The sequence below is a fragment of the Salmo salar genome, chromosome 20, assembly GCF_965601325.2.
Source record: "Salmo salar chromosome 20, fSalSal1, whole genome shotgun sequence".
Lineage (NCBI taxonomy): Eukaryota > Metazoa > Chordata > Actinopteri > Salmoniformes > Salmonidae > Salmo > Salmo salar.
The window spans coordinates 38,870,689-38,895,843 of record NC_138310.1 but is presented as its reverse complement, the minus strand read 5'-3'; the positions used below and the strand labels follow the sequence as shown (position 1 = coordinate 38,895,843).

General features: G+C 42.7%; 3 protein-coding genes across 3 annotated transcripts; all 3 read right to left on the bottom strand.

The window, feature by feature from the left end:
• Positions 1–850: 850 nt before the first annotated feature.
• Positions 851–2,545, bottom strand: ga45g (Growth arrest and DNA-damage-inducible protein GADD45 gamma). The gene is given in 4 exon segments (NM_001141471.1): positions 851–1,611; positions 1,832–2,042; positions 2,169–2,270; positions 2,399–2,545. Coding segments are annotated over 4 exon segments (486 nt in total). The 5' UTR covers positions 2,458–2,545; the 3' UTR covers positions 851–1,497.
• Positions 2,546–5,721: 3,176 nt separating this feature from the next.
• On the bottom strand, positions 5,722–12,558 carry LOC106580597 (uncharacterized). Its single transcript, XM_014161839.3, has 10 exons — positions 12,422–12,558; positions 11,136–11,273; positions 10,494–10,884; positions 9,942–10,048; positions 9,564–9,656; positions 9,040–9,146; positions 8,776–8,844; positions 8,541–8,625; positions 7,749–7,842; positions 5,722–7,522 (listed from the first exon to the last, which is right to left on the bottom strand). Exons 2-10 carry the CDS (start codon positions 11,271–11,273, stop codon positions 7,095–7,097), a joined length of 1,512 nt encoding a protein of 503 aa, XP_014017314.2. The 5' UTR covers positions 12,422–12,558; the 3' UTR covers positions 5,722–7,094.
• A 4,884-nt stretch (positions 12,559–17,442) lies between these two features.
• Positions 17,443–20,535, bottom strand: LOC106580563 (serine/threonine-protein kinase NIM1-like). Its single transcript, XM_045703369.2, has 3 exons — positions 20,319–20,535; positions 19,846–19,992; positions 17,443–19,343 (listed from the first exon to the last, which is right to left on the bottom strand). Exons 1-3 carry the CDS (start codon positions 20,466–20,468, stop codon positions 18,588–18,590), a joined length of 1,053 nt encoding a protein of 350 aa, XP_045559325.2. The 5' UTR covers positions 20,469–20,535; the 3' UTR covers positions 17,443–18,587.
• Between the last annotated feature and the right edge of the window lie 4,620 nt (positions 20,536–25,155).

The window sequence follows — 25,155 nt, the reverse complement described above, 5'->3', positions numbered from 1 at the left end:
GCTTTCCAAGTAACAAGCCCCAACCGTGACTCTAAATACCATTTCCTGTCATGTCAAGGTGTGTGTTTTACTGGAACGTGCTGATTACTCAGAGCTACACTCACTTTCCCGCTTGAAAAAGTTTTAATCTTTCCTTTCTTTCAGTTTTGTTTTACAATAGCTACAGCGTCTGTGAAATCTGTCACTCAGGATGTACAAGTGTGCGTTGCTATTTCCTAAAAGCATTCAATCCCTGTCAGTTATAGTGTTTGCAAGTTAACTTCATGATTTCTTCACAAAAATCCAGTTTGCACACTTTTCTGGACACACAATCCTCCCCAGCCACACACACGCACCACCAGCCCCTCGCTGACAGTGCAGAAGCCATGCTCTGGAGACAAAAGAGAGGCCCGGGCCCAAGCCCCTTTCCCCAGCCCTCTAACCCCCCAGCCCACTGGCCCCCAGCCCTGGTTCTTGGCTCCGGCGGTTGTGCAAGCTGTCGCAGTAAGCAGCTGGTATATGGGATGGGAAAAGTCCCTGTCTGTCTGAAAAAGCATGTATCTGAACTGCTATTGTGTTGCAACCACGCTCTCTTACTCCCTCCCTCTACCATTCTTACCCTCTCCTTCTGTTACTCTCTCTCTCTGTCACCCCACCCCCTTCCCCTCTCTCTCTTTCTTGCTTTCTTTGCTGCAGCCTGGGGTTCTTTGTGCCACACTTCCTGCCTCAGCTATCTCTGTCCAAACAGAAGCCACTCTGCAGCAGGTTCATCCTATCAGATTCCACTCTATCAGACTGGGTCCAATGAGTGCAAACTGCTCATCCCTGGTGATGACTACACAGGACAATAACTTTTGCACAGAACTTGAGTAAAGTTTAAAGCATTTATTAAGAAATTGTGTAAAATGCTTTTACAGTTTCATAACAAAACAACGTTGCATGTGTTTTTGCATCATTTGACAGCAAAAATAATCAAGAAAATAATAATGTTAAGAAAGTGAATGTTTGAGTTTCAATCCGAGCATTGCCCATTGGCTTTGGAAAAGTCCAACATTTTCCTTTCTCTTGTGAGATTCACCTTCTTTCACGTGTCTTTCTGCCACCACCTTACATCCAGCCATGTTACACATTTTCACTCATCCGTTTCTTCTCCCTTCTCTTTCTCTGACCATCTCCTCAGTTCACCCCGTACCATTGGTCCTTGTCAGGGCAGCTATAGGATCATGAGCAATGTACTGCAGAGTCCAGTCCAGTTCAACTCCTTACCCTGGTCCGGGCTTTAATGACATGACATGGGCCCAGTCCACATACACCTGAGCCAGTCCACATGTGAGCCCTGACCCCTCCACAGGGTAATCCAGAACCTGCACTGCCATCCCAGACTGCACATTGAGTCCTGGGTTACAGCCACAGCCGTGTATTCCAATAGGCAGACTTCAAACCCTGAGGTTCCGGTCATTTTATGCTCTCTTCATCATCTTCATCATCAACAAATGAAGCATGCAGAGGGTTGGTTGTTCAGCGTTCAGGGAGAGTGATAGTGGGAAGCCAGTCATACACACTGCGGCTCTCCTCACAAAACAGATGCAGTTTGTCCAGAGCAGGGTCTTTCCATGACTCAGCACCAGGGCTCTGTGAGAAAGAGAGGAAGAGATGATTAGAATCATGACAATGACATCAGATAGACAGCTAAACGATATAATATCGAATTAGATTGAATGATTGACATTCTGATTGCATTGACAGATTGCGTTGACAGCGCACAGGGCGACCGTTATACGCAATAACTATGTGCATGGGGAAAATATGCTGACTGGATGACTCGTGATCAAACTCCTAGATCAGGACGTACCGTGACAAGAATGCAATGTGCGTCCTTGGGTTCGCCAGCCTCTTCTGTGCCCACGAGGTCAGCCAGGCGCTCGATATCGTTAACGCGTACCACATTTATGTCGTTATCGAAGCAGAAAGCCTGGATGAGGGTGAAGTGGATCTGGAGAGCGATGTCGCATTCGTACTCCTCGTCTGTCGCCAGAACGCAGAATGCCACATTGTCTGGATCACTGTTGGCATAAACAATAGTAGCTGTTTAGAAGCCGGTCCTATGCAATTGTAGACGTGGCTATGTAGCATATCTGTGCATGAATAATTGTTCTGCATGACATATAAAACAATAGGAGTGTACTTACACATTCATAATTTTGGCAGACTCGTAGACTCCCACGGTAAGGTAGTCCTGTTTCTTTGCAGACACCAACAACTCCTCCAGGGCTGTGCCTGCACTTTGCACTCTAAAGACGAAAAAAAAGACACCGGTATTATTATAAAGTCATCACAGTAAGTAACACATTATCAAACATTTCCGACTACAGTAGCCTAGGTTTGCATTCGTATTAAGAATGTTAAAATGTGTATTTACCTATCAGTGGTGTCGAGTGCGCTCTCCTGTCCAAAGATCTCTTCCAGTTCCAGTGTCATGATTGTAGTCCAAGTGTGTACCGTGATTGTTAAAGAATAGACAGATAAATACAGGTTCGGTGTTCACCAGTAGATCTTGCGTTATTCTGAGGTATGGCAGTGCTTCAATGCTTATATAGCAGGTCAGCGGAGTTTCTCGGCAAGAGGCGTGGTTTTCCCCTCCTGACTGTAGTGATGTGCTTTGGGTATGTGACTACTCCAACGTGTTACAGTAGCGCTTCTTGACGACCCCAAGTGGGGGTAGGATTACAATGTTACAAGAAATCTCCCCCACCTCACTCTTGGCTTGTTGTCAACATCAGCACTGTGAAAAACTAAAAGTCCCCCTTTTCTTTCGATTTGAAAACATCACCGCAAAGAGCAACGAGCCTTGATGAGCTGTAACTGAATCAAGCTTCTAACCTGTTATATTTTGTTGTGTTGTATAATTGTTATGCACTCCCTGGACATGTGTGCGTTTTGGTGCATCTTATAAAACAAGGTGGAGGCTATATGCAATGCTTTTACTTATGCAAATGGTCATGGACGATTTTTTTACGATTGCACTAAAACCAAACGTTGTAAAGATGTTGATATAGGCTACTTACAACAACTTCAAATATAAAAGGTATGCCATATCTAGTTCCACAAAGTTGTTCTTGGCTCCAAGACTAATTTTAGCAGTGTCGCTTACTGAAAAATAAACGTGTTTTATTTTCACGGACAATGACAAGCTGAGGACAACAGCTTGCACCCGGCACACGCCTGTGTTTTGTTTCGCGTCTGAGGGAGCAAGCATATAATTGCCCTTCTTGGCGCGTGGCGATTTGTCGCCAAGACAAAAGCGGCTCTGTCAGAATAATAGGCGCGTGCCCCACCTGCCTCCTGTTCTTTCAAGATGAGGACGGGGGCTCGGTGGAGGCTCGGTGTTGTGTGTGTGGTGGGAGGCAACTGAAACCGATGCGGACAGATGCATGCGCTCATAAAGTGTGGCACCGGCCGCCCTTCACTTTGTATTATTCTGATTGATCGTTTGATTGATACGTTTTACCTATCCACACTCTTTTCAGTAATCTGTCAGAGCACGAATAAAGACTTGATAGGCCAATCTCATTGGCTCGCCAAAGTTCAGCACTAATAGCATGCTTGAAATTTAAAGGTAATTTCCGACATATGCAGCATTTACGGTGAATGCAGTCTCCGCTAATGCGAGAACATTTCCTGTAAATGTCAATCGCGCTACAAAGCTGATATTCAGCATTATGGATTGAATCGACCCCTAACTATTAGCTCTGGCCTGCCGCACACTGACATTGGAATGCAATTTACGGCTAATCCTATAGGGACTCCACTAGGACTATTTTTATGTTTTCTTCATAAATATTAATTTAGCCTAACCTATTCATAGAGTGCATCGTCAGTCGTCTCTGTCTACGATTGCCTCCAAACGCTTAGTCTACTACAGGCTACAGGCCTACGCACATTTAGTCTGATTAGGCTTCTCAAACGCACACCAATAGAAAGTTAGATAATACATATAATTATTTTATGGTTATTATAACACAGTGACTATTATTAGATCTGATATACAATATAAGCTAACATGGGCAGGCCACCCTTTACACGTTGTTGGGCATTAGTCAAAGGACGCATAATGCTAAAACTGTGCAGAAGTCGCCCCTTGGTGGTAGTACATGAGAATGACCATTCTCATAAAACCAGTCAAAGCTTGCTGAATAACAAAGATGATGACACTCCATTGTGAGTCATATTCCTTACAGAAAGTTATAATCATGTGCTGTTATTCTCTCTTCTGTTATGAGTGTTGAATCAATGATGCTATCACACACTATCCTTAATTCCCTCCATCCCTCCATCCACCATCATACATCCTTTCATCACTCCATCACCTTTCAAGTGAAGTAGCCTACAAATGTCTAAAATTGGGCCAGCTTTAGTGGTCCCAAATCTGTTTGTGCTCTTGCAATCCCTTGCTGACATGGTCAAACCGAACTTGAAAATGTTTGGCATGATGAATGGCAGCCGTTGACATGATAGCCTCAATATCAGTCTATTTGTTCTAACAATTTCTACATGTATGCTGTGTTTAAAAAATGGAATTGAATGTCTAACTTAAATACATAGTTGGCCCAATAGCTCTTATTTCCCAATTGACTAAAACAAAAATGGAACCATCAAATAATAACAATTTATCAATGTCAATTCAAAGCCCTCATATTTGAGATTAGCAGCCCAAAAAGCAAATAGAAGCCAGGAGGTGGTGATAGGTAGCCTAAAGGTTAACCATAACATCTCCTCCTGCCTCCACACCTTCCAGGGCCGGTTCCAGGCATAAGCGGTCACTTATGGAGTTCAGTCTGGGTCTCAGCTTACTATTGAGAGTAAGAAGAGTATACACCGGGTGCAATTTCAAAATGTGGTATTGCATCAGCAGTTATCTTATGTCAGTAACTGATAGTCAGTCAATTAGCCATTTCAGCTAACATTTTTTTTTTGATTGGTAGTTAGTCTAGCCAGCTATGTAAACTTGTAGTAATTATGGCCGAATACCATACGGCACGTGCCCAGGGGCCCTGACCTCCAGAGGGCCCTCACTGATTTTGTTAAACATTCTCACACATATATTGGCATGAGTCATTACAAAAATGTGTAGAATTGCAGGAAACTGGCTTTAAAACTGCAAAGCTTTCTCTAAACCCCATGCCAAAATGTGTAGAATTGCAGGAAATTAACTTTAAAATGTACATTTCTCTCCCCCGTTAAGGGGGCCACTACATTTTATTACTGGGAGGTGGGGTGGGTGGTGCCCAAAATTGGTGGGTGGCATCCAAAAGGCAAGAGCCGGGTCCTCGCGCCTTCCATGCAGACATGCGCCTTCTGTGGACGGCGCGGGCTGAGGAGCATCTCCGTTTGGGCATTTTCATAGACTATACCAAATGAGCGGTGTGCTCACCTTTTAAAGCTTTCGGTGGGTGTGACATCCTAACATGTACATAACGACTCCGGTTCGTGTCCTCCTGTGCAGAAACCATAGCTTCTGAGGAAGAGATCCAACAAAATCAACTAGGCATTGGGGGAAGCCGCAAGTAAATTAAGACAAAATCTCTAACCTGTGGTAACCCATTTCTCCCATACAAAACGGCACATACAGGCCAAACAACGTTACAGCACCACGGACAGTAGACCTACCTGATCTGCAGTTTCAGCACCACTGCCACTGAACTGCACCCTTCCGCACACAACTCAGCATGAAACTGGAGATCATTTGAATTAAAAAAAAGGGACTTTTAATGACGGTCAGTGTCAAACAGTTGAAAACGTACATTACAATCGTTCCGTCCGATTTACATTTCAAACCGGGATTAGTAATTTCTTTTAACCTGATTAACCCAAATGAAATCTCTTTATAGGTACAAAAATAACCAAATGTTCCAATAAGCATTTAGATTTCATAAATCACTGATAACCCAGATAATACACAATGTACTCTAACAAAAACGCCTCACTGAATGGACTGACAGGCCATTACACTGGAGTATAGTTAAATTGCAACACTGAATTAACATAAGGAACATATGTTAAAATGTTCACCTCTCCATATGACACGGACTTGAAAGGTGTCCGGGGGTAAAAACAGGTCCAGGCTGAACCACTGGATAAAGGACTGAAACAGCTCCTAACTAAAAAGGTCTAAACTAGTGAAAATGGGGACTCATTACAGAGCACCCTTTGTCATATTGCAATTTGTTCCAAAAGCAAAACAAATCAAAGAAAGCACGAATACCCTTGTTACAAGGGAAATACATATATATATATATATATACACACATACATACATACATATATATACATACATATATATATATACATACATACATACATACATATATATATACATACATACATACATATATATATATATATATATATTATTATTATTATTATTTATTTTTTTACACAAAATCTAAAATGGCCAAATGTCCTGCAATGGCTAAAGCAGTGTATACAGATCAACAGTTTTGATCTAGAATCATGAGAATGCATTTATACTATGGATGCTGACTGTTCAAACTAACAGAGAACTTAACTATACACTATGAAAGGAACTGGTAAATCACTAGCAAGGTACATATCAACACCTGCTGGAGATGCACCACACAGGTGGACAGAATTAACTGTTGTCAGTTTGTTTTGTTTTTAAATAGAGAATTCAGGTTTTAAAAAGTCTTCAGCAATCATGGGATGTCAACACATTACTACTCATTTTCATAGTGCGCTTTCCCCCCCCCCCCCTCGATGAGAGGATGATGACTATGCATAACAATGGAAATCTCAGTAGTCCATTCTAGCACTTGAACAAGGCATTAGAATAAAGACTATGCATAACAATGGAAATCTCAGTAGTCCATTCTAGCACTTGAACAAGGCATTAGAATAAAGTGCTTCAAGAAGAACAGTAGTATCACCAGAAGGAGGACAATCAGGTAGAGACAGAGGATACTGTAATAACAAAACATCAATACCCTTTTCTCTTCATCCACCAAGTTTCAATTAACATGATCAATAACAACTGAAACCTTTAATTAACCCTCTCCCACCATTCCCTTCTATAGTTCATTCACCACCAGCTCTTCTGTTTACATCTCGTCCGAGCGGTGTTGCTGTATAATGATGGATGTAGTCTTCCTGTCGATCCAGTTCTCCTTGGTCCCTCGAACCTCATAAGCCACAGCCGTTCCCACTGGATCCCTGGATCCCTCCTGCAGGCCCCCAGCCTCGGGTCCGGCCCCCTGCTTCAGCTCGGCCTGACCAGGACTGGGGAAGTCTGCAGACGAGTTGCTGTTGAACCCACTCTCAGATTCAGACTGCTCCACCTTCTGGTAGTCTGGTGTGTGGTTCTGCCCGCCAGTGAACATGGCCTTGGTGTTCTCCACCTTGGCCACTAGGAGGAGACTGAGAGGGGGAGGCTCAGCGTCCTCTACTTCCTCCCCAGGCTCAGAGTAAGCCAGGGGCAGAGGGTCTGGGGTGTCATCAACAGCAACAGAGCGCAGGGTCCTGGAGACAACTACAGAGGGGAAAGGTTTAACATCTGCTCGAATCTTAAATACAGCACTCGTCTTAATAACGGGAAGAGACAGGAAATGTTTGAAGAATTTTAGATGTTATTTATTGTTGTATACATAACATGACTTTAAAGAATAAAGAGCTATTTTGAACAGAAGAACATTTTATTCATATTATTTTTTAAACATAGCTTTAGCATTTCAGACCATCCTTGTTTTTTAACTTACCGGAGGAGGGGGTGTATATCTCCTTCTGTCCAGGACTGCGGCCAAACGGGTTGACAGAGGGGAAGACGATGAGGCAGAAAGACAGCAGGAACACCTGAGCAGAGAGAAGAGAGAACTAAGAAAGCTGACAGAAATGTGGTGCGCAACCTAGGCTTACAAACCCAATACAGGAGGTACATCCGTCTACAAAGAATTATGCAAGAAGTATTTGCGTTAAAAAAAGTATATCTTCCATTAGTTTTTCTATGCTAAAATAACATTGTCTTGTATAAGAATATCATTCTTCTCATTACAGACCCAAGCAGGGCTCCAGTCTTTATTAACTAAAGCGTAAGTACTTGTTGGTTTATTGTTCCAACATACCATTATTTGGCAGTGGGACAATATAACGGTTTTAGCCTCAATAGTACACTTGTACAGTACAGGCACTCCTGGTCCTAAAGAGGGAGACACTTAAAACCATTGAGCTAAATCTGGAGCACCATATGAAAACATAATCAAGCCTATAATGTCCAAATCAGTTATAATAATGTCCACATACAGGCTGAGCTGGCACCCTGAAAGAATAGGATGTAGCAAGCCGCCTCAGCACACACCGTGTTAACAAAGTTTAACTTCAATTTGGAAAAGATTGACAACCTAACTGTCAACCAAATACATCTGCAGACATAAACTTGTGTGAGATTCTTTCAGTACCAGTAAATTACTACAAGCGCTAATTCCCAGCATGCCAAACAGAGGCCATGAAGTGGTGTGAGGGTTAAGCTCTACTCTGTGCGTTAGTCCTCTTACCATGACACATGTGCTGGTGGTGGTTGTCTTCATGGTAGACATCTTCATCATGCCCTGCAGCTTCCTCAGCTGCTCTATTAGAGACCTAGACGGGGGGGAATAATAATAATCGTCAGAAACATTATTCTCAATGAACAATACTAGTCTACAAACATCATTCATTCATTCTCAGATGCATATCATACATAAGAACAGTGGTTCCATAATCATGGTAATGGCAGTAGTGGCGTCTTACATGTTTTGGTTCTGCAGCAGTTGGACCTTCTTCTGCAGATCCTGGTTGTGAGCAGTGCAGATGGAAACCCTAGGGACCAATCAGCAATACACTCAGCCAACCAACCAATCAAACTATTTAAAACAAACACCTTTTGACCCAATGACGACACAGCAGGCTAAACATTGGTGAAGTGAAACAGTCTAAATCATATAATGACTAATGCACTGTGTGTGCCTTTGATTTCATTTTCAGAGATCTCTCCATCCATTCTCTCTCTCTCACCTGTTCTCCAGGCCATCCACATACACCTTCTTCTTCTTCCTACTCTCCTGGGCCGACTGCTTGTTGCGGATCTTCCTCCTCACCCTCTTCAGTGTCCTCTCCTCAGTCTGAGACAGCGAGAGACAGACTACTCACTTGACATGGTAATGTACACAGTGCTGAGGAGCAGTCTGCGGTCTCACTGCTAGAGATAAACAAGCTGTCTGGGAAGGTTTCTCATTTAGTGTGATTGGAACTGATTCTGCAGGAGACAGGAGTCATTTGAATAATTTAATAGACATCTTCTGTTCACTAGTCATTGGCTATCCCTTGATATTATCAACCTCAACACTAAGGCAGCTACAAAGTAGCTAGTGTGTCACATCTCCCTTGTGAACCTCATTAGCCATTGTCTGCCCTGTCCTTGGATAACACCATAATCTGGCTTTGTGATTCTTGAGGAGTGTATGGCATTTGGACCAAAGTTCAATGGTTTCGGTGGTCTCCAGTGTCAACAACCACTTGTAATAACTGGAGGAAATGACCTTAGTAAGAGGCATGCAAGACGGTATGGTTGCTCCTTCTTTAGCAAGAAGTCTCTTTTCCTCATCAGTCAGGACAATCTCCTTGACCTGGAACTGAAGGGAAGAAAACAGCAATTTTTAAGAGATGAGGCCTTCAACAGATCTTCAGCACAGTTACATAACTTTGCCACTGGGTGGAGACAAAACTGTAAGATTATGTGTTGTGAAATTTAAATTGTTCATGAACTCAAGTACAGGTAATGCCATTCTTATTAAAATAATGAGAATAAGTTTGACAAGCATATTAAATACTTGTTTGATCTGTGGGTTTGACAATAGTGCTTCTGCTTTTCTCGTCTATAATACCCATTTGATGATGTGAAACTAAGTGAAGCTCACCAGATCCGCTTGGTTGTCCTGCGTAGAGTCCTCTATGGAAAAAGCGCAGGGTAGTTCTTCACTGGAATAATCTTGTTCCATTTCCATCCCCTCACTGTCCAGGTCGTCTGATGAACACGAGAGAACCAGATCTTTATTGTCTCACATGAACAGTAAAGTTATGGAACCTTACAAGGATATTTCTGTGAAATGTTCTAATCCAAGGATGAGTCAAGTGACTCTGAACTCAAAATCAGCTTTACTTAATCTCAAAAGCATGGGAAAGAGAAAGACCGGCACCACCTAACTGATCATCTGATTGTTGATTGGCTGGCGTGCTACATTCTTCAGGATTCATGACCAGCTGGGCTGGGGGCGGTGTATGATTACACACCTGGGAACACCTTCATATGTGTAGCCCCCTAGAGTTAGTTTGCAGATGCTCAAACTACCAACAAACTATTCAATTAACTGAACTGTCAATGGCCATTTTGTTGTCATGCAACTACTCCCTCATACCACCCAAAGCTATGAACCTGTTAGCCAAGTATAAAGGTCTAGATCAACACTTACCCAGATCAATAAAGACATCCATATCCAGCTTCTCTGCCCTCACGCTCTGTAGAGCATCCATGTCCTCTTCCTGGAGCAGATAGTAGCTGTGGTCTGTCTGCACAGTCAGGGCTTGAGGGTTCTCAGCCTGGAGCTCCAGAGCCATCAGGGGATTGTTGGAATAGTTTGGGCTGGACTGGGAGTACCCTGGGCTGGGTGCAGGGTCACCGTCACTCCCCTGGGAGCTGGTGAAGGCAAGGAAATTCTGGCCGACTATGCCGCCAGTGCTGCTGTCGTCAGAGATGCCGCTATCACTGCCCAGTGGAGAGTGGGAGAGACAGGAGGTGGCCATGTTGTTTTCTCCCTTAAACAAGCTGGACAGGAAGTCCTCAGTGTCCATGCCTGTCAGCATCTACAATACAGCAGGAAGTTAGTGTCCATTCTATTCAACATGACTTGTTTATCCCACAAAGAACAATTGTGAAATAGAGTTCTTCTTCTGCTTTAAAATAAGGAAGTGTCACATTTTGATGTAATTCGATAACAAATTACTTCTGCTTTACTAGTACGACATGCCATAAAATGAAAGGTTTGTTTCCTGCCAATCAAACTATTATCGGTTAGTAAACATAAAACAGTGTTATTCCTGAGTGGAAGACATACATCTTGCTCAGAGAGCCAGTTTTCTAACTCATTTCCATATGGGAAGAAGGGGTCGTTAGCTCCCGTCTCTCCTTCCTGGAACAGGATCCCCAGAAGATCCGCCCCATCCATTACAGGAACATCCTCAGTGACTGACATCTGGCAAACACAATCAGCAATAAATACATGCGAGAGAACTCATTTATTTGTTAAAGTAATAGGTAAATAGGGATATCCTACACCATATAAATGAATTATAACTATCGTTACATGTAATTTCATGACAGGAGGTATTCTTAAGAGAGACTGCATTGAGAGTTGCCACGTCCTAGTGTTTGGCAGCTACCACACAGTACACAGCAGATGCATGAATGGGTCATGTCTAGATGAGATACAGCTTTTGTCAAATTTTACGTCAAAAGTTGTTTTTATACATTTTAGCTAACTCTTTACCCTTTTCCTTACCTGCTGCGTAAATTCTAAACCTGCTACCAAAAGTACATTTTGACAAAAGCTGTATCCCTTCTAGACATAACTCCATGAACGAGCTCATTCCTATACTTCGCCCCGCCCACTTTCAACTTTTGTCACAAGAGAATCAACAAAACAAGCCCGAGTGAGCCCACAACTGTTAGTATAGAAGACAAACATTGCACTTCAAATATGGATAAAGTAGTTTCATTTCAAGTTAATTAGTTACATACCATAATGCTGTCAATCGAGCTAGTAAACTATTTTAACACCAGTTTCTGTGCTCAGTAGGCTGGAGGTTAGCAAATTAGTTAGCTGGGTAGCCAGTTTACGTTACATTGTCATTGTCCTGGTAGTTTATTTTGCTAACGTTATCTAGCTAGCTACAAGAGCATTGTTAGCATAGACACGATGCATTGACAGGCACAAGGATGAGTAGTTGTCTGATTGCACAGTGCCTACCTACTAGCTTAGCTAGCAAGATAGCTAATGTAACTAATCAAGAGTTTGTTGAAAACATATGATTTTCTGCATAGCTGACCTGCCAATGTAATGCATAGTCCATGGCCAACCAATTTGATAAATTACATCTCCATTAAATATGAAGAATCGATGGTCATAATTAGCTGCACACCTCGGCCACAGATAGAACAATGAGATAGATGGTTAGTTTGAAAAAAATCTGACGGTAGCTAGATAGCCAACACGATAGATTCCTATGAGCAAATGTAGCTGAGAGGGCGTGGTATGTTTTCGTTTACGAATCAAAAAAAAATAATAATGTTTAAAAAATGTTTTAAAAAAGCATTAATTTCTCATGCCTCAAATGTTCTTACCTTTCTCAGTATACAGCCTGATATGGTAGGATATCATTCGTGTGAGTCGGTGCAATTATTTTTGTTGTTGTTTCTTAGAAGTTTCTGTCTCGTACACTCTTCCAGATTAAATCGCCTTCCAACAAGACAGATATTGCGTCATCAGTAAAGACAAATTGGCGTGCGTAAGATTTCGCCCTTGTCCTTATGGGAAATGTAGTATGGTGTGTGCTGCTGGAACGAAGTGTGCTGCTAATGAAGTGGATGTTGATATGACACAATGCCATTTCTCCTGTTTGATATTTTTGTTTCTTCAGAAAATATTGAGATGTGTGAAGAGGGCATACAAGTTTCATTCACAGGTTACAGCCGACATAATTCGACTAAGGCCTGTTGTGGTTATTAAAGTGAAAGTAAGACAAGGGTCGTTTCTTATCACAGTACCTTCAGCATCTTTATTTTCCATAATATAAACCCATTAACCCCAGAGGAACTTTACAAAAAGTTTAGTAAAAAACACGTACAGTTTATCAAAACATTTCAAGAGAACAAACGTAGCATTTCATAATTGTGTTTAATATTTTAACAAGACAGGGCAATAATATGGCATCATAACAATCAAAAAATCGGCTCCTTGGAGTTGACAGGTATGGTGTACAAAGTAACTTTCAACCCAACCAGGCCAATAGGCCAATGTGTTAATTTCAACAATTGATCTGGAGTTCTCTAGCCTGGTCCCTGATCTGTTTGTGCTCTTGGCAACTCCATTGTTCATCGTCAAGCCAAAGCATTTTAGCGCAAACAGACCGGCACTCAGGCTATATCATGATTCCTGGAAAATGAGTGCAAAGCATTACATTGACATGCATTTATGAAATAGAAGATCACATTTTCTATTGAGTCATGGTGTAGGCCTAATGTAACTGGAAAGAAAAACGAAGGCATGGAAAAGTGCAATAGAACATTCAAGACAGAAATTATCACATTCTTCATTCTCATTAGCTGGGACTCTTTCTGCGTTCAACAATGCTACATCTGGGTTACCAAGGCTCAGTCACTTCATGTAGAGATTGTGCTCCTGATTGGCTCAGTGGTCTTAGGCACTGCATCTCAGTGCAAGAGGTGTCACTACAGTCCCTGGTTCAAATCCAGGCTGTATCACATCTGGCTGTGATTGGGAGTATGGGGTAGGTTGTCACTGTAAATAACAGTTGGTTCTTAACTGAATTACCTAGTTTAGTAAAAAAATATATATATTTATAAAATTGCAGCATCAGATTTATGGGGTTGATTGCGGCATCATTCAGTATCCTTTTTTAGCATTATTTGATATATGTAACATCCACAATGGTTGTGGTTGTGGTTGTGATAAATATTGATGTATCATGTCTTAGCTTCAGAAGCTTGAGCATGTCCCACATTTTGTGTGCTTGTTCTAAGATGTATTCTTCAGATTTTTACTGAAGCAATTGTTGTCGAAAATTATCTTGAAAATGATGTGTTCTAGCTAAGATTCTCTCAGAAAACATATTCTGAAGTGCATTTCTCATACATTTCAGTACTGTTTTATAGATAGAAAGATGGGAAGTATTTCGCAAAAATCTATGAATAGTCTTAAAGAGTCTTTTTCAAATGAAAGCCACCCAAAAAATACTGATTTCATCAAGTGTTCAGAAAAGTGGATTGGCACATGTATATTGTTTAATTTGCATATTGTATTGCAATATTTCAGATGAATATTCTACATTCAACTGGTAAAGGTTACTTTTGATATGCACTACTGGTCAAAAACACCTACTCATTCAAGGGATTTTCTTTATTTTTACTATTTTCTACATTGTAGAATAATAGTGAAGACATCAAAACTATGAAATAACACATATGGAATTATGTAGTAACCTAAAGTAGGTGTTCTAAAACTTTTGACCAGTAGTGTATATGTATATATACTGCTCAAAAAAATAAAGGGAACACATAAACAACACATCCTAGATCTGAATGAAAGAAAAAATCTTATTAAATACTTTTTTCTTTACATAGTTGAATGTGCTGACAACAAAATCACACAAAAATAATCAATGGAAATCCAATTTATCAACCCATGGAGGTCTGGATTTGGAGTCACACTCAAAATTAAAGTGGAAAACCACACTACAGGCTGATCCAACTTTGATGTAATGTCCTTAAAACAAATCAAAATGAGGCTAAGTAGTGTGTGTGGCCTCCACGTGCCTGTATGACCTCCCTACGACGCATGGGCATGCTCCTGATGAGTTGGCGGATGGTCTCCTGAGGGATCTCCTCCCAGACCTGGACTAAAGCATCCGCCAACTCCTGGACAGTCTGTGGTGCAACGTGGCATTGGTGGATGGAGCGAGACATGATGTCCCAGATGTGCTCAATTGGATTCAGGTCTGGGGAACGGGCGGGCCAGTCCATAGCATCAATGCCTTCCTCTTGCAGGAACTGCTGACACACTCCAGCCACATGAGGTCTAGCATTGTCTTGCATTAGGAGGAACCCAGTGCCAACCGCACCAGCATATGGTCTCACAAGGGGTCTGAGGATCTCATCTCGGTACCTAATGGCAGTCAGGCTACCTCTGGCGAGCACATGGAGGGCTGTGCGGCCCCCCCAAAGAAATGCCACCCAAAAACATGACTGACCCACCGCCAAACCGGTTATGCTGGAGGATGTTGCAGGCAGCAGAACGTTCTCCACGGCGTCTCCAGACTCTGTCACGTCTGTCACATGCTCAGAGTGAACATGCTTTCATCTGTGAAGAGCACAGGGCGCCAGTGGCGAATTTGCCAATCTTGGTGTTCTCTGGCAAATGCCAAACGTCCTGCACGGTGTTGGGCTGTAAGCACAACCCCCACCTGTGGACGTCGGGCCCTCATACCACCCTCATGGAGTCTGTTTCTGACCGTTTGAGCACACACATGCACATTTGTGGCCTGCTGGAGGTCATTTTGCAGGGCTCTGGCAGTGCTTCTCCTGCTCCTCCTTGCACAAAGGCGGAGGTAGCGGTCCTGCTGCTGGGTTGTTGCCCTCCTACGGTCTCCTCCACGTCTCCTGATGTACTGGCCTGTCTCCTGGTAGCGCCTCCATTCTCTGGACACTACGCTGACAGACACAGCAAACCTTCTTGCCACAGCTCGCATTGATGTGCCATCCTGGATGAGCTGCACTACCTGAGCCACTTTTGTGGGGTGTAGACTCCATCTCATGCTACCGCTAGAGTGAAAGTACCGCCAGCATTCAAAAGTGACCAAAACATCAGCCAGGAAGCATAGGAACTGAGAAGTGGTCTGTGGTCCCCACCTGCAGAACCCCTTCTTTATTAGGGGTGTCTTGCTAATTGCCTATAATTTCCACCTGTTGTCTATTCCTTTTGCACAACAGCATGTGAAATTTATTGTCAATCAGTGTTGCTTCCTAAGTGGACAGTTTGATTTCACAGAAGTGTGATTGACTTGGAGTTACATTGTGTTGTTTAAGTGTTCCCTTTATTTTTTTGAGCAGTGTATATTGTACCAGTCAAAAGTTTGGACACATATGGAATCACGTAGTAACCAAAAAAGTGTTAAACAAATCAAAATATATTTTATATTTGAGATTCTTCAATGTAGCCACCCTTTGCCTTGTTGACAGCTTTGCACACTCTTGGCATTCTCTCAACCAGCTTCACCTGGAATGCTTTTCCAACAGTCTTGAAAGAGTTCCCAGATATGCTGAGCACTTATTGGCTGTTTTTCCTTCACTCTGTAGTCCAACTCATCTCAAACCATCTCAATTGGGTTGAGGTCGGGTGATTGTGGAGGCCAGGATATCTGATGCAGCACTCCATCACTCTCCTTCTTGATCAAATAGCCCTTACACAGCCTGGAGGTGTGTTGGGTCATTGTCCTGTTGAAAAACAAATAATAGTCCCACTAAGCGCAAACCAGATGGGATGGTGTATCGCTACAGAATGCTGTGGTAGCCATGCTGGTTAAGTGTGCCTTGAATTCTAAATAAATCACTGACAGTGTCACCACCAAAGCACCCCCACACCCTCACACTTCCTGCTCCATGCTTCACGGTGGGAACCACACATGCAGGGATCATCCGTTCACCTACTCAGAAAGACACAGCGGTTGGAATCAAAACTCTCAAATTTGGACTCATCAGACCAAAGGACATATTTCCACTGGTCTAATGTCCATTGCTCGTGTTTCTTGGCCCAAGCAAGTCTAAATTTCTGAGGCTGGTAACTCTAATGAACTTATCCTCTGCAGCAGAGGTAACTATGGGTCTTCCTGTCCTGTGGTGGTCCTCATGAGAGCCAGTTTCATCATAGCCCTTGATGGTTTTTGAGACTTCAAAATTTTCTACATTTTCCAGATTGACTCACCTTCATGTCTTAAAGTAATGATGGACTGTCATTTCTCTTTGCTAATTTGAGCAGTTAGGGCTCAAACAGGGCTATCTTCTGTATACCACCTCTACCTTTTCACAACACAACTGATTGGCTCAAACTTATTAAGAAGGAAAGATATTCCATAAATGAACTTTAAACAAGGCACACCTGTTAATTGAAATGCATTCCAGGTGACTACATCATGAAGCTAGTTGAGAGAATGCCAAGAGTGTGCAAAGCTGTCATCAAGGCAAAGGGCAAAGGGTGGAGAAAGTGGTCCTCATGAGAGCCAGTTTCATCATAGCCCTTGATGGTTTTTGAGACTGCACTTGAGGAAACTTTCAACATTTTTGACATTTTCCAGATTGACTCACCTTCATGTCTTAAAGTAATGATGGACTGTCGTTTCTCTTTGCTAATTATATATATATATATATATACACCGTGCAGGACGTTTGGCATATATATATATATATATATATATATATATATAGGCACCACACCCTAAAGGTAATTTAAAGGTAATTATTTTAAGATAGTTTAAAATAATTACCTTTCTGGTAATTCATTAGAGTTACTTTGAAGAATCTCAAATATAAAATATATTTTGATTTGTTACATTTTTTTTAGTTACGACGTGATTCAATATTTCATAGTTTTGATGTCTTCACTATTATTCTACAATGTAGAAAATAGTAAAACTAAAGAAAACCCTGGAATGAGTAGGTGTGTCCAAACTTTTGGCTCGTACATTAATTATTTTAATCTATCTTAAAATAATTACCTTTAAATTACCTTTAGGGTGTGGTGCTGCCTATACTATTCAGGCTACCTGTAATTACGCAATCCCAAGGTACTATGCCTTCTGCTGACATTTTACAAACTTTCCAAATGACAACAAATGTGTTAGGATAGATTTTGATCAAGAAATGTTTAAGATTTGAATGTCTACTTCAGACTCTGTAACATCCATAACGATAAGTTTTCCACTCTAAAGTAATCATGGACATTGTAATCTTTTCAAAATGTTCTTTTTTATGTTCAGCCAAGTCTTTCCGTCGAAATGGCTATCCATGTTTTGACCTAAGACTTACAAACTCACAGAATTTTGCTAATGTGTTTAATGTTCCCATGAAGCTTACCACTGGGCACACACTGGTTGAATCAACGTTGTTTCCACATCATTTCAAAGAAATGGTGTTGAACCAATGTGGAATAAACGTTGAATTGATGTCTGTACCCAGTCGGTTGTCTATTTCATGTAACATCCAGAACACTTCTTATTTTCTTTATTTCTCCAACATGCTAATATTTAGAAGTCCACTTTTTTAGGAATACAATCCCCCTGGTGGGTACTATAGACACACACATCAAAAATTCTATTCATATTTTGTTTGTCCATTCTGTGAGACATTTAAGTTGTGATTTTGTGAGCAAAAATTATGAGCATAATGCTGGAATCGCCCAGGTTTCTTTGGAGAAAAATGTCTGCTGGATAACCATATGTTACATGTTTGCCTTTTCTAGTGAGATAAAATAGGGAAAGACTGGCACCCAGGCTAAAGTATATTCTCACAAAGACAAATACTCACTTGAATCCCAACTTTAAGACTTTTTTAGTCTTTCTTAGCGTATCTGCGATGAATGTTTTGCCGATCAAAATTCAAGACAGAAATCAAACTGATTTAAAATTGACCATCTCATTCCTCATTCACAGTAACATACATTCTAATCGTTTGAAAAAACAATACAATAAAGTTCAACTATAGGAGCAAAGGCTTTTCATCACAGAATCACACAGAGCTTGGAGGTGTGCCGTAAGCTGCGGTACGCCTTTAGCCGGTCCTTTTTACTCACTCTGGCCCCGACCACATGCGTAACCGCAGGCATGCTTTCCACTGCCCGCCTCTTGTGCGCACGGTGCAACAGAATCCTATAAACACCTGTTATAGAACTCCTACAGTCCTTCCCCTGATTATTCAAGATATGCTCCGTGGTGATCCCTAGTGTCTCCAGTGCCCCCCTCACCTCCGCCTCGTCCTCCTCCAACTCTGAAGGCGTGCTCTCGGCCAGATAGTACGGGTCCAGTTTAAAGGGCTCCATGGCCCGGGGGAAGTCCACACTCAGCAGCCACTCACAGCCCATCATCTGCTCTACACTGCAGCGATCAGAGGGCTGAGGCTGGAGGATGCTTCTGATCAGCCTCTGGCAGGGCTCCAGTATCCAGGAGGGCAACACATAGGACCCCTCCAGGATACAGCGCTTCAACTTGGCAACCGTGTCCGCCCTGAAGGGCATGCTTCCTGTCACCATGAAGAACAGCATGACGCCCAGGGCCCAGATGTCTACGAAGACGCCAAGATAGTGTTCGTCCCGGAAGAGCTCTGGCGCGGCGTAGGGTGGGGAGCCGCAGAAGGTGTTGAGAGTCTCGTCGCGGCGGCTCAGAGTGCTGAATCCGAAGTCTCCCACCTTGACGCAGGTGCTGCAGGTGTAGAAAACGTTCTCTGCCTTCAAGTCACGGTGGATGATGCTGTTGTCATGCTGTGGGTCAGGTCAAAGATTTATCTGGTTAATACACCGGTATATACTGTAAATACATCTCAGACTCTTTAAATGACATTGAATCACAGGAGGTTGGTGGCACCTTAATTTGGGAGAACAGGCTCATGGTAATGACTGGAGCGGAATCAGTGGAATGGTATCAAACACATGGTTTCCAGGTGTTTGTTGCCGTTCCATTTGTGCTGTTCCGGCCATTATCATGAGCCGTTCTCCCCTCAGCAGCCTCCACTGCATTCAATGTTGCACCACAGAAAATAGACAATGTTTTTAAGCACTTTTCATATACGGATGTGGAGTCTGAATTGTGCTTATGACCCCAGCATAATATTTATTTGGGAAACGATGACACAAATTTAAAAGAAAGCAAATGAGGTCAGGAAGCCTTGTGATATTACTGACTCAAACACATACAGTATGGACACATAATAAGCTATATTAAAGTGTATGTGAGCAGGACTGTAGCCCTGGGCCAGGAAAATACCATGTGTTTGACAGCTGAGAGGATCTGAGAGAAGACGATCTTGCTGTCGATGTCAGACAGTTTCCCCTCCGTGCTGATCTTGGTGTAGAGCTCTCCTCCGCCTGCATACTCCATCACCAGATGTAACCGTGACAATGTCTCCACCACCTGCCACCCACCAGGAAGAAACAAAGAGGATGGTCAAGTCATCTACTGATAATTACACTACTCTGTTTAATTACACTACTCTGTTTAATGACACTACTCTGTTCAATGACACTACTCTGTTCAATGACACTACTCTGTTTAAAGTGCACTGCACTGATGACGTTAGTTTCTGACCATGCTTTGTGTAACTCATTACTTATCAGTAATAGGTGTTTAACAAGGCCTGGGAGGCTGTGTGTGTGTGTGTGTGTGTGTGTGTGTGTGTGTGTGTGTGTGTGTGTGTGTGTGTGTGTGTGTGTGTGTGTGTGTGTGTGTGTGTGACCCACCTCGTAAAGGCGTATGATGTTGGGGTGTTGCAGTCTCTCCATGCTGGATATCTCTCTGGATAGCAACCTCTGGGTCTTCTGGTCCAGCTTGGTCTTATCCAGGATCTTAATGGCCACCTTGTCTGAGGGAGGATAAAGGGACATGTTCATTTATTTATTAGGATTCCCATTACCTGTTCCTGATGCAGCAGCTACTCTCCCTGGGGTCAGCGTTAAGCCTTTGTTATCAAATCAAATCAAATGTATTTATATAGCCCTTCGTACATCAGCTGATATCTCAAAGTGCTGTACAGAAACCCAGCCTAAAACCCCAAACAGCAAGCAATGCATGTGAAAGAAGCACGGTGGCTAGGAAAAACTCCCTAGGAAAAACTCCCTAGAAAGGCCAAAAACCTAGGAAGAAACCTAGAGAGGAACCAGGCTATGAGGGGTGGCCAGTCCTCTTCTGGCTGTGCCGGGTGGATATTATAACAGAACATGGTCAAGATGTTAAATGTTCATAAATGACCAGCATGGTCAAATAATAATAATCATAGTAGGTCAACATAGAAAGTAGAAATAAAAGGCAGGCATTGAGAGAAGAGTTAGGCAAAAATAAAGAGATATTACTGTTTTAGCTTTTGGTGTTTTATTCTCTACAGATAAAACGGTGCAATATTTTGTGGATGTTAACACACACTTCATATTTATATATCTCTATGCATTAGCAAGCTATGTGGCTGATAAAACATGTCCATTCTATAACATTCCAAGCCAAACATAAATAAACACAACGCTTGCTCAATTATGATGTCATAATATTACTGTTGATGATATCTGGAAATGTGCATGTACACCCTGGCCCATCTACTGTTGCTAGCCCCAATTCTGACTTGTTCTCTGATATCTGCTTCACTGATTTCTGCTCTCGTAAAAACCTGGGTTTTCTGCAAGTTAAAACACTAGAAGCTTATTACCTAAAATGCATCAATTGAAAGTGTAGGTTCACAGCTCCAATCCAGATGTGTTGGTCATTACTGAGACGTGGTAGAGTGTTTTGAATACTGATGTTATCCTTTCTGGTTATAAACTTATTTGGCAAGACAGATCTTCTAAAGGTGGCAATCTTTACCAAGGATCAGCTTCAGTGCTCGGTTGTCTCCACCAAGTCTGTCCTCAAACAATTTGATTTGCTGTTTTTAAGCATTAAACTTTCAAATAGCTCTTTGTTGACTGTTGCTGGGTGCTATCGTCCTCCATCAGCTCTGGCCTGTACCTTACCTGCCTTAAGCTCTCTCCTGGCCCCTTACACTAAGTCTGAATTTGTCCTGCTAGGTGACCTAAACTGGGACATGCTTAAACCACCTGACCAAGTCCTAGAGCAATGGGACTCCCTAAATCTTTCTCAGATTATCACCAATCCCACAAAATATAACTCCAAACACCCAGAAAAGGATAATCTCCTTTTTTTATTTAACCAGGCAAGTCAGTTAAGAACTAATTCTTATTTACAATGACAGCCTACCCCAGCCAAACCCAGGCCAAGTGTGCACTGCCCTATGAGACTCCCAATCACAGCCAGATGTGATACAGTCTGGATTCAAACCAGGTACTGTAGTGACACCTCTATGTACTGAGATGCAGTGCCTCTGACCACTGCACCACTCGGGAGCCTGTGATGTTATCCTCACAAATAATCCTGATATGTATCAGTCTGGTGTTTTCTGTAATGACCATAGTGCTCACTGTTTTAGCCTGTGTTCGTAATGGCTGCTCAGTGAAACGACCTGCCCTGATTTGTTATAGACACTTGCTAAAAAACTTGAATGAGCAAGCCTTCGTTCATGAACTGCCCCTTGTAAAATGGTACAGAATCAGCTTGATCCCCTCTGTCGAAGACGCTTGGCTCGGCACACGCATACTCTGGCTAACAGGCTCTCGTTCAGGCAAATGAGAAATAAGTGCACTCAGGCTATCCGGAAGGCCAAAGTTAGTTACTTTAAGGAGCAGTTCCCTCTCTGTGGGTCTAACCCCAAGAAGTTCAGGAAAACGGTTAAAGACCTGGAGAATAAACTCTCCTCCTCACAGCTACCCATGTCCATTAATATTTACATTTAAGTCATTTAGCAGACGCTCTTATCCAGAGCGACTTACAAATTGGTGCATTCACCTTATGATATCCAGTGGAACAACCACTTTACAATAGTACATCTAAATCTTTTAGAGGGGGGGGGGTTAGAAGGATTACTTTGTCCTGTCCCTGGTATTCCTTAAAGAGGTGATGTTTCAGGTGTCTCCGGAAGGTGGTGATTGACTCCGCTGTCCTGGCGTCGTGAGGGAGCTTGTTCCACCATAGGGGTGCCAGAGCAGTGAACAGTTTTGACTGGGCTGAGCGGGAACTGTGCTGATGTGCTGATGATGTGGTTGTTACTGACAAGAAGCGCATGGCTAAGCTCTTTAATCACCACTTCATTAAGTCAGGATTCCTATTTGACTCAGCCATGCCTCCTTGCCTGTCCTCATCTCCCACCCCTTCTACTGCAACTTTCAACCCTGCCTCGCTACAAAGTTTCTCCCTGCAGGCAGTCACTGAGTCAGAGGTGCTAAAGGAGCTCCTGAATATTGACCCCAAAAAAACATCTGGGTCAGGTGGTTTAGACCCTTTCTTCTTTAAGGTTGCTGCCCCTATCATCTCCAAGCCTATCTCCGACTTGTTTAACCTGTCTCTCCTTTATGGGGAGGTTCATTTAAAGGGGGAGATCAAGCTGATCCTAACTGCTTTAGGCCTATTTCTATTTTGCCCTGTTTATCAAGTGTTGGAAAAACTTGTCAATAATCAACTGACTGGCTTTCTTGATGTCTATAGTATTCTCTCTGGTATGCAATCTGGTTTCCGTTCAGGTTATGGATGTGTCACTGCAACCTTAAAGGTCCTCAATGATGTCACCATTGCCCTTGATTCTAAACAATGTTGTGCTGCTATTTTATTTTTGACTTGGCCAAAGTTTTTGATACGGTAGACCATTACATTCTTGTGGGCTGGCTAGGGAGTATTGGTGTCTCTGAGGGGTCTCTGCCCTGGTTTGCTAACTACGTCTCTCAAAGAGTGCAGTGTATAAAGTCAGAAAATCTGCTGTCTCAGCTACTGTCTGTCACCAAGGGAGTAACCTAAGGCTCAATCCTAGGCCCCACGCTCTTCTCAATTTACATTAACAACATAGCTCAGACAGTAAGAAGCTCTTTCATCCATTTGTATGCAGATGATACAGTCATACTCAGCTGGCCCCTCCCCGGATATTGTGTTAAATGCTCTACAACAAAGCTTTCTTAGAGTCCAACAAGCTTTCTCTACCCTTAACCTTGTTCTGAACACCTCCAAAACAAAGGTCATGTGGTTTGGTACGAAGAATGCCCCTCTCCCCACAGGTGTGATTACTACCTCTGAGGGTTTAGAGCTTGAGGTAGTCACCTCATACAAGTACTTGGGAGTATGGCTAGACCTTATAGTGAAATGCTTACTTAAAAGCCCTAACCAACAGTGCAATTTTTAAGTAAAAAATAGGTATTAGGTAAGCAATAGATAAGTAAAGAAAACAACAACAAAAACGTTTAAATGACAGTGAAAATAACAATTGCGAGGCTATATACAGGTGGTACCGGTAAAGAGTCAATGTGCAGGGGCACCCATGCCAAATATTTTCAGTCTCCTGAGGGGGAATATATTTTGTCGTGCCCTCTTTACGACAGTCTTGGTGTGTTTGGACCATTCTAGTTGGTTGGTAATGTGGACACCAAGGAACTTGAAGCTCTCAACCTACTCCACTACAGCCCCGTTGATAAGAATGGGGGCGTGCTCGGTCCTCCTTTTCCTTTAGTCCACAATCATATCCTTTGTCTTGATTACGTTGAGGGAAAGGTTGTTATTCTGGCACCACCCGGCCAGGTCTCCGACCTCCTCCCTATAGGCTGTCTCGTCGTTGTCGGTGATCAGGCCTACCACTGTTGTGTCATCTGCAAAGTTAATGATGGTGTTGGAGTCATGCCTGGCCATGCAGTCGTGGGTGAACAGGGAGTACAGGAGGGGACTGAGCACGCACCCCTGAGGGGCTCCAGTGTTGAGGATCAGCGTGGCAGATGTGTTGCTACCTACCCTCACCACCTGAGGGCGGCTTCTGTTTCATTCTGTCACTATGGTAATGGAATTTTTATATTCAATATCAGTTGATGTGGAATGTTGTTCAATATCCTGGGAAACGTTGAGACCCTGATTAACACAGCTAGTAGCAAGCCTATGCAATGGAGTGTCACGACTTCCACCGAAGGTGGCTCCTCTCCCTGTTCGGGTGGTGCTCGGCGGTCGTCGTTGCCGGTATACCAGCTGCCACCGATCCTTTTTTTCTTTTTAATTTGGTCTTGTCTGTTTTGATTGTGCACCTGTTCCTTGTTTAGGTTAATTAGTGTGGGTATTTATTTTCTTCCTACCCGCTTTGTTTCGTGCGGGTTTATTTTTCGTTTCCCTGTTTCTATGTTGGGTAACATTATTTTGTTAGATTATTTTCCTTCTGGTGTTTTCCCTAGATTGTATTTTCTAGGGGTGTTGTTGGACTGTGTATTTAAGTCCTGGGCTTGTATGTTTTTGGGTGGACTCATTAAACATTTTTTGATTGCATCTACTCCTCTCCTGCGCCTGACTCCTACACCCACCTCTCATAGAGAGCTCTGACATGGAGAGTATCTGCAGATTTTTCTCTGGTTGAAGTGGCCTGGTTGTCCCTGTTGCATTTGCCATCAGCATTGTGGGTGCCACAGGGTTCAATTCTCGGGCCGACTCTTTTCTCTGTATACATCAATGATGTCG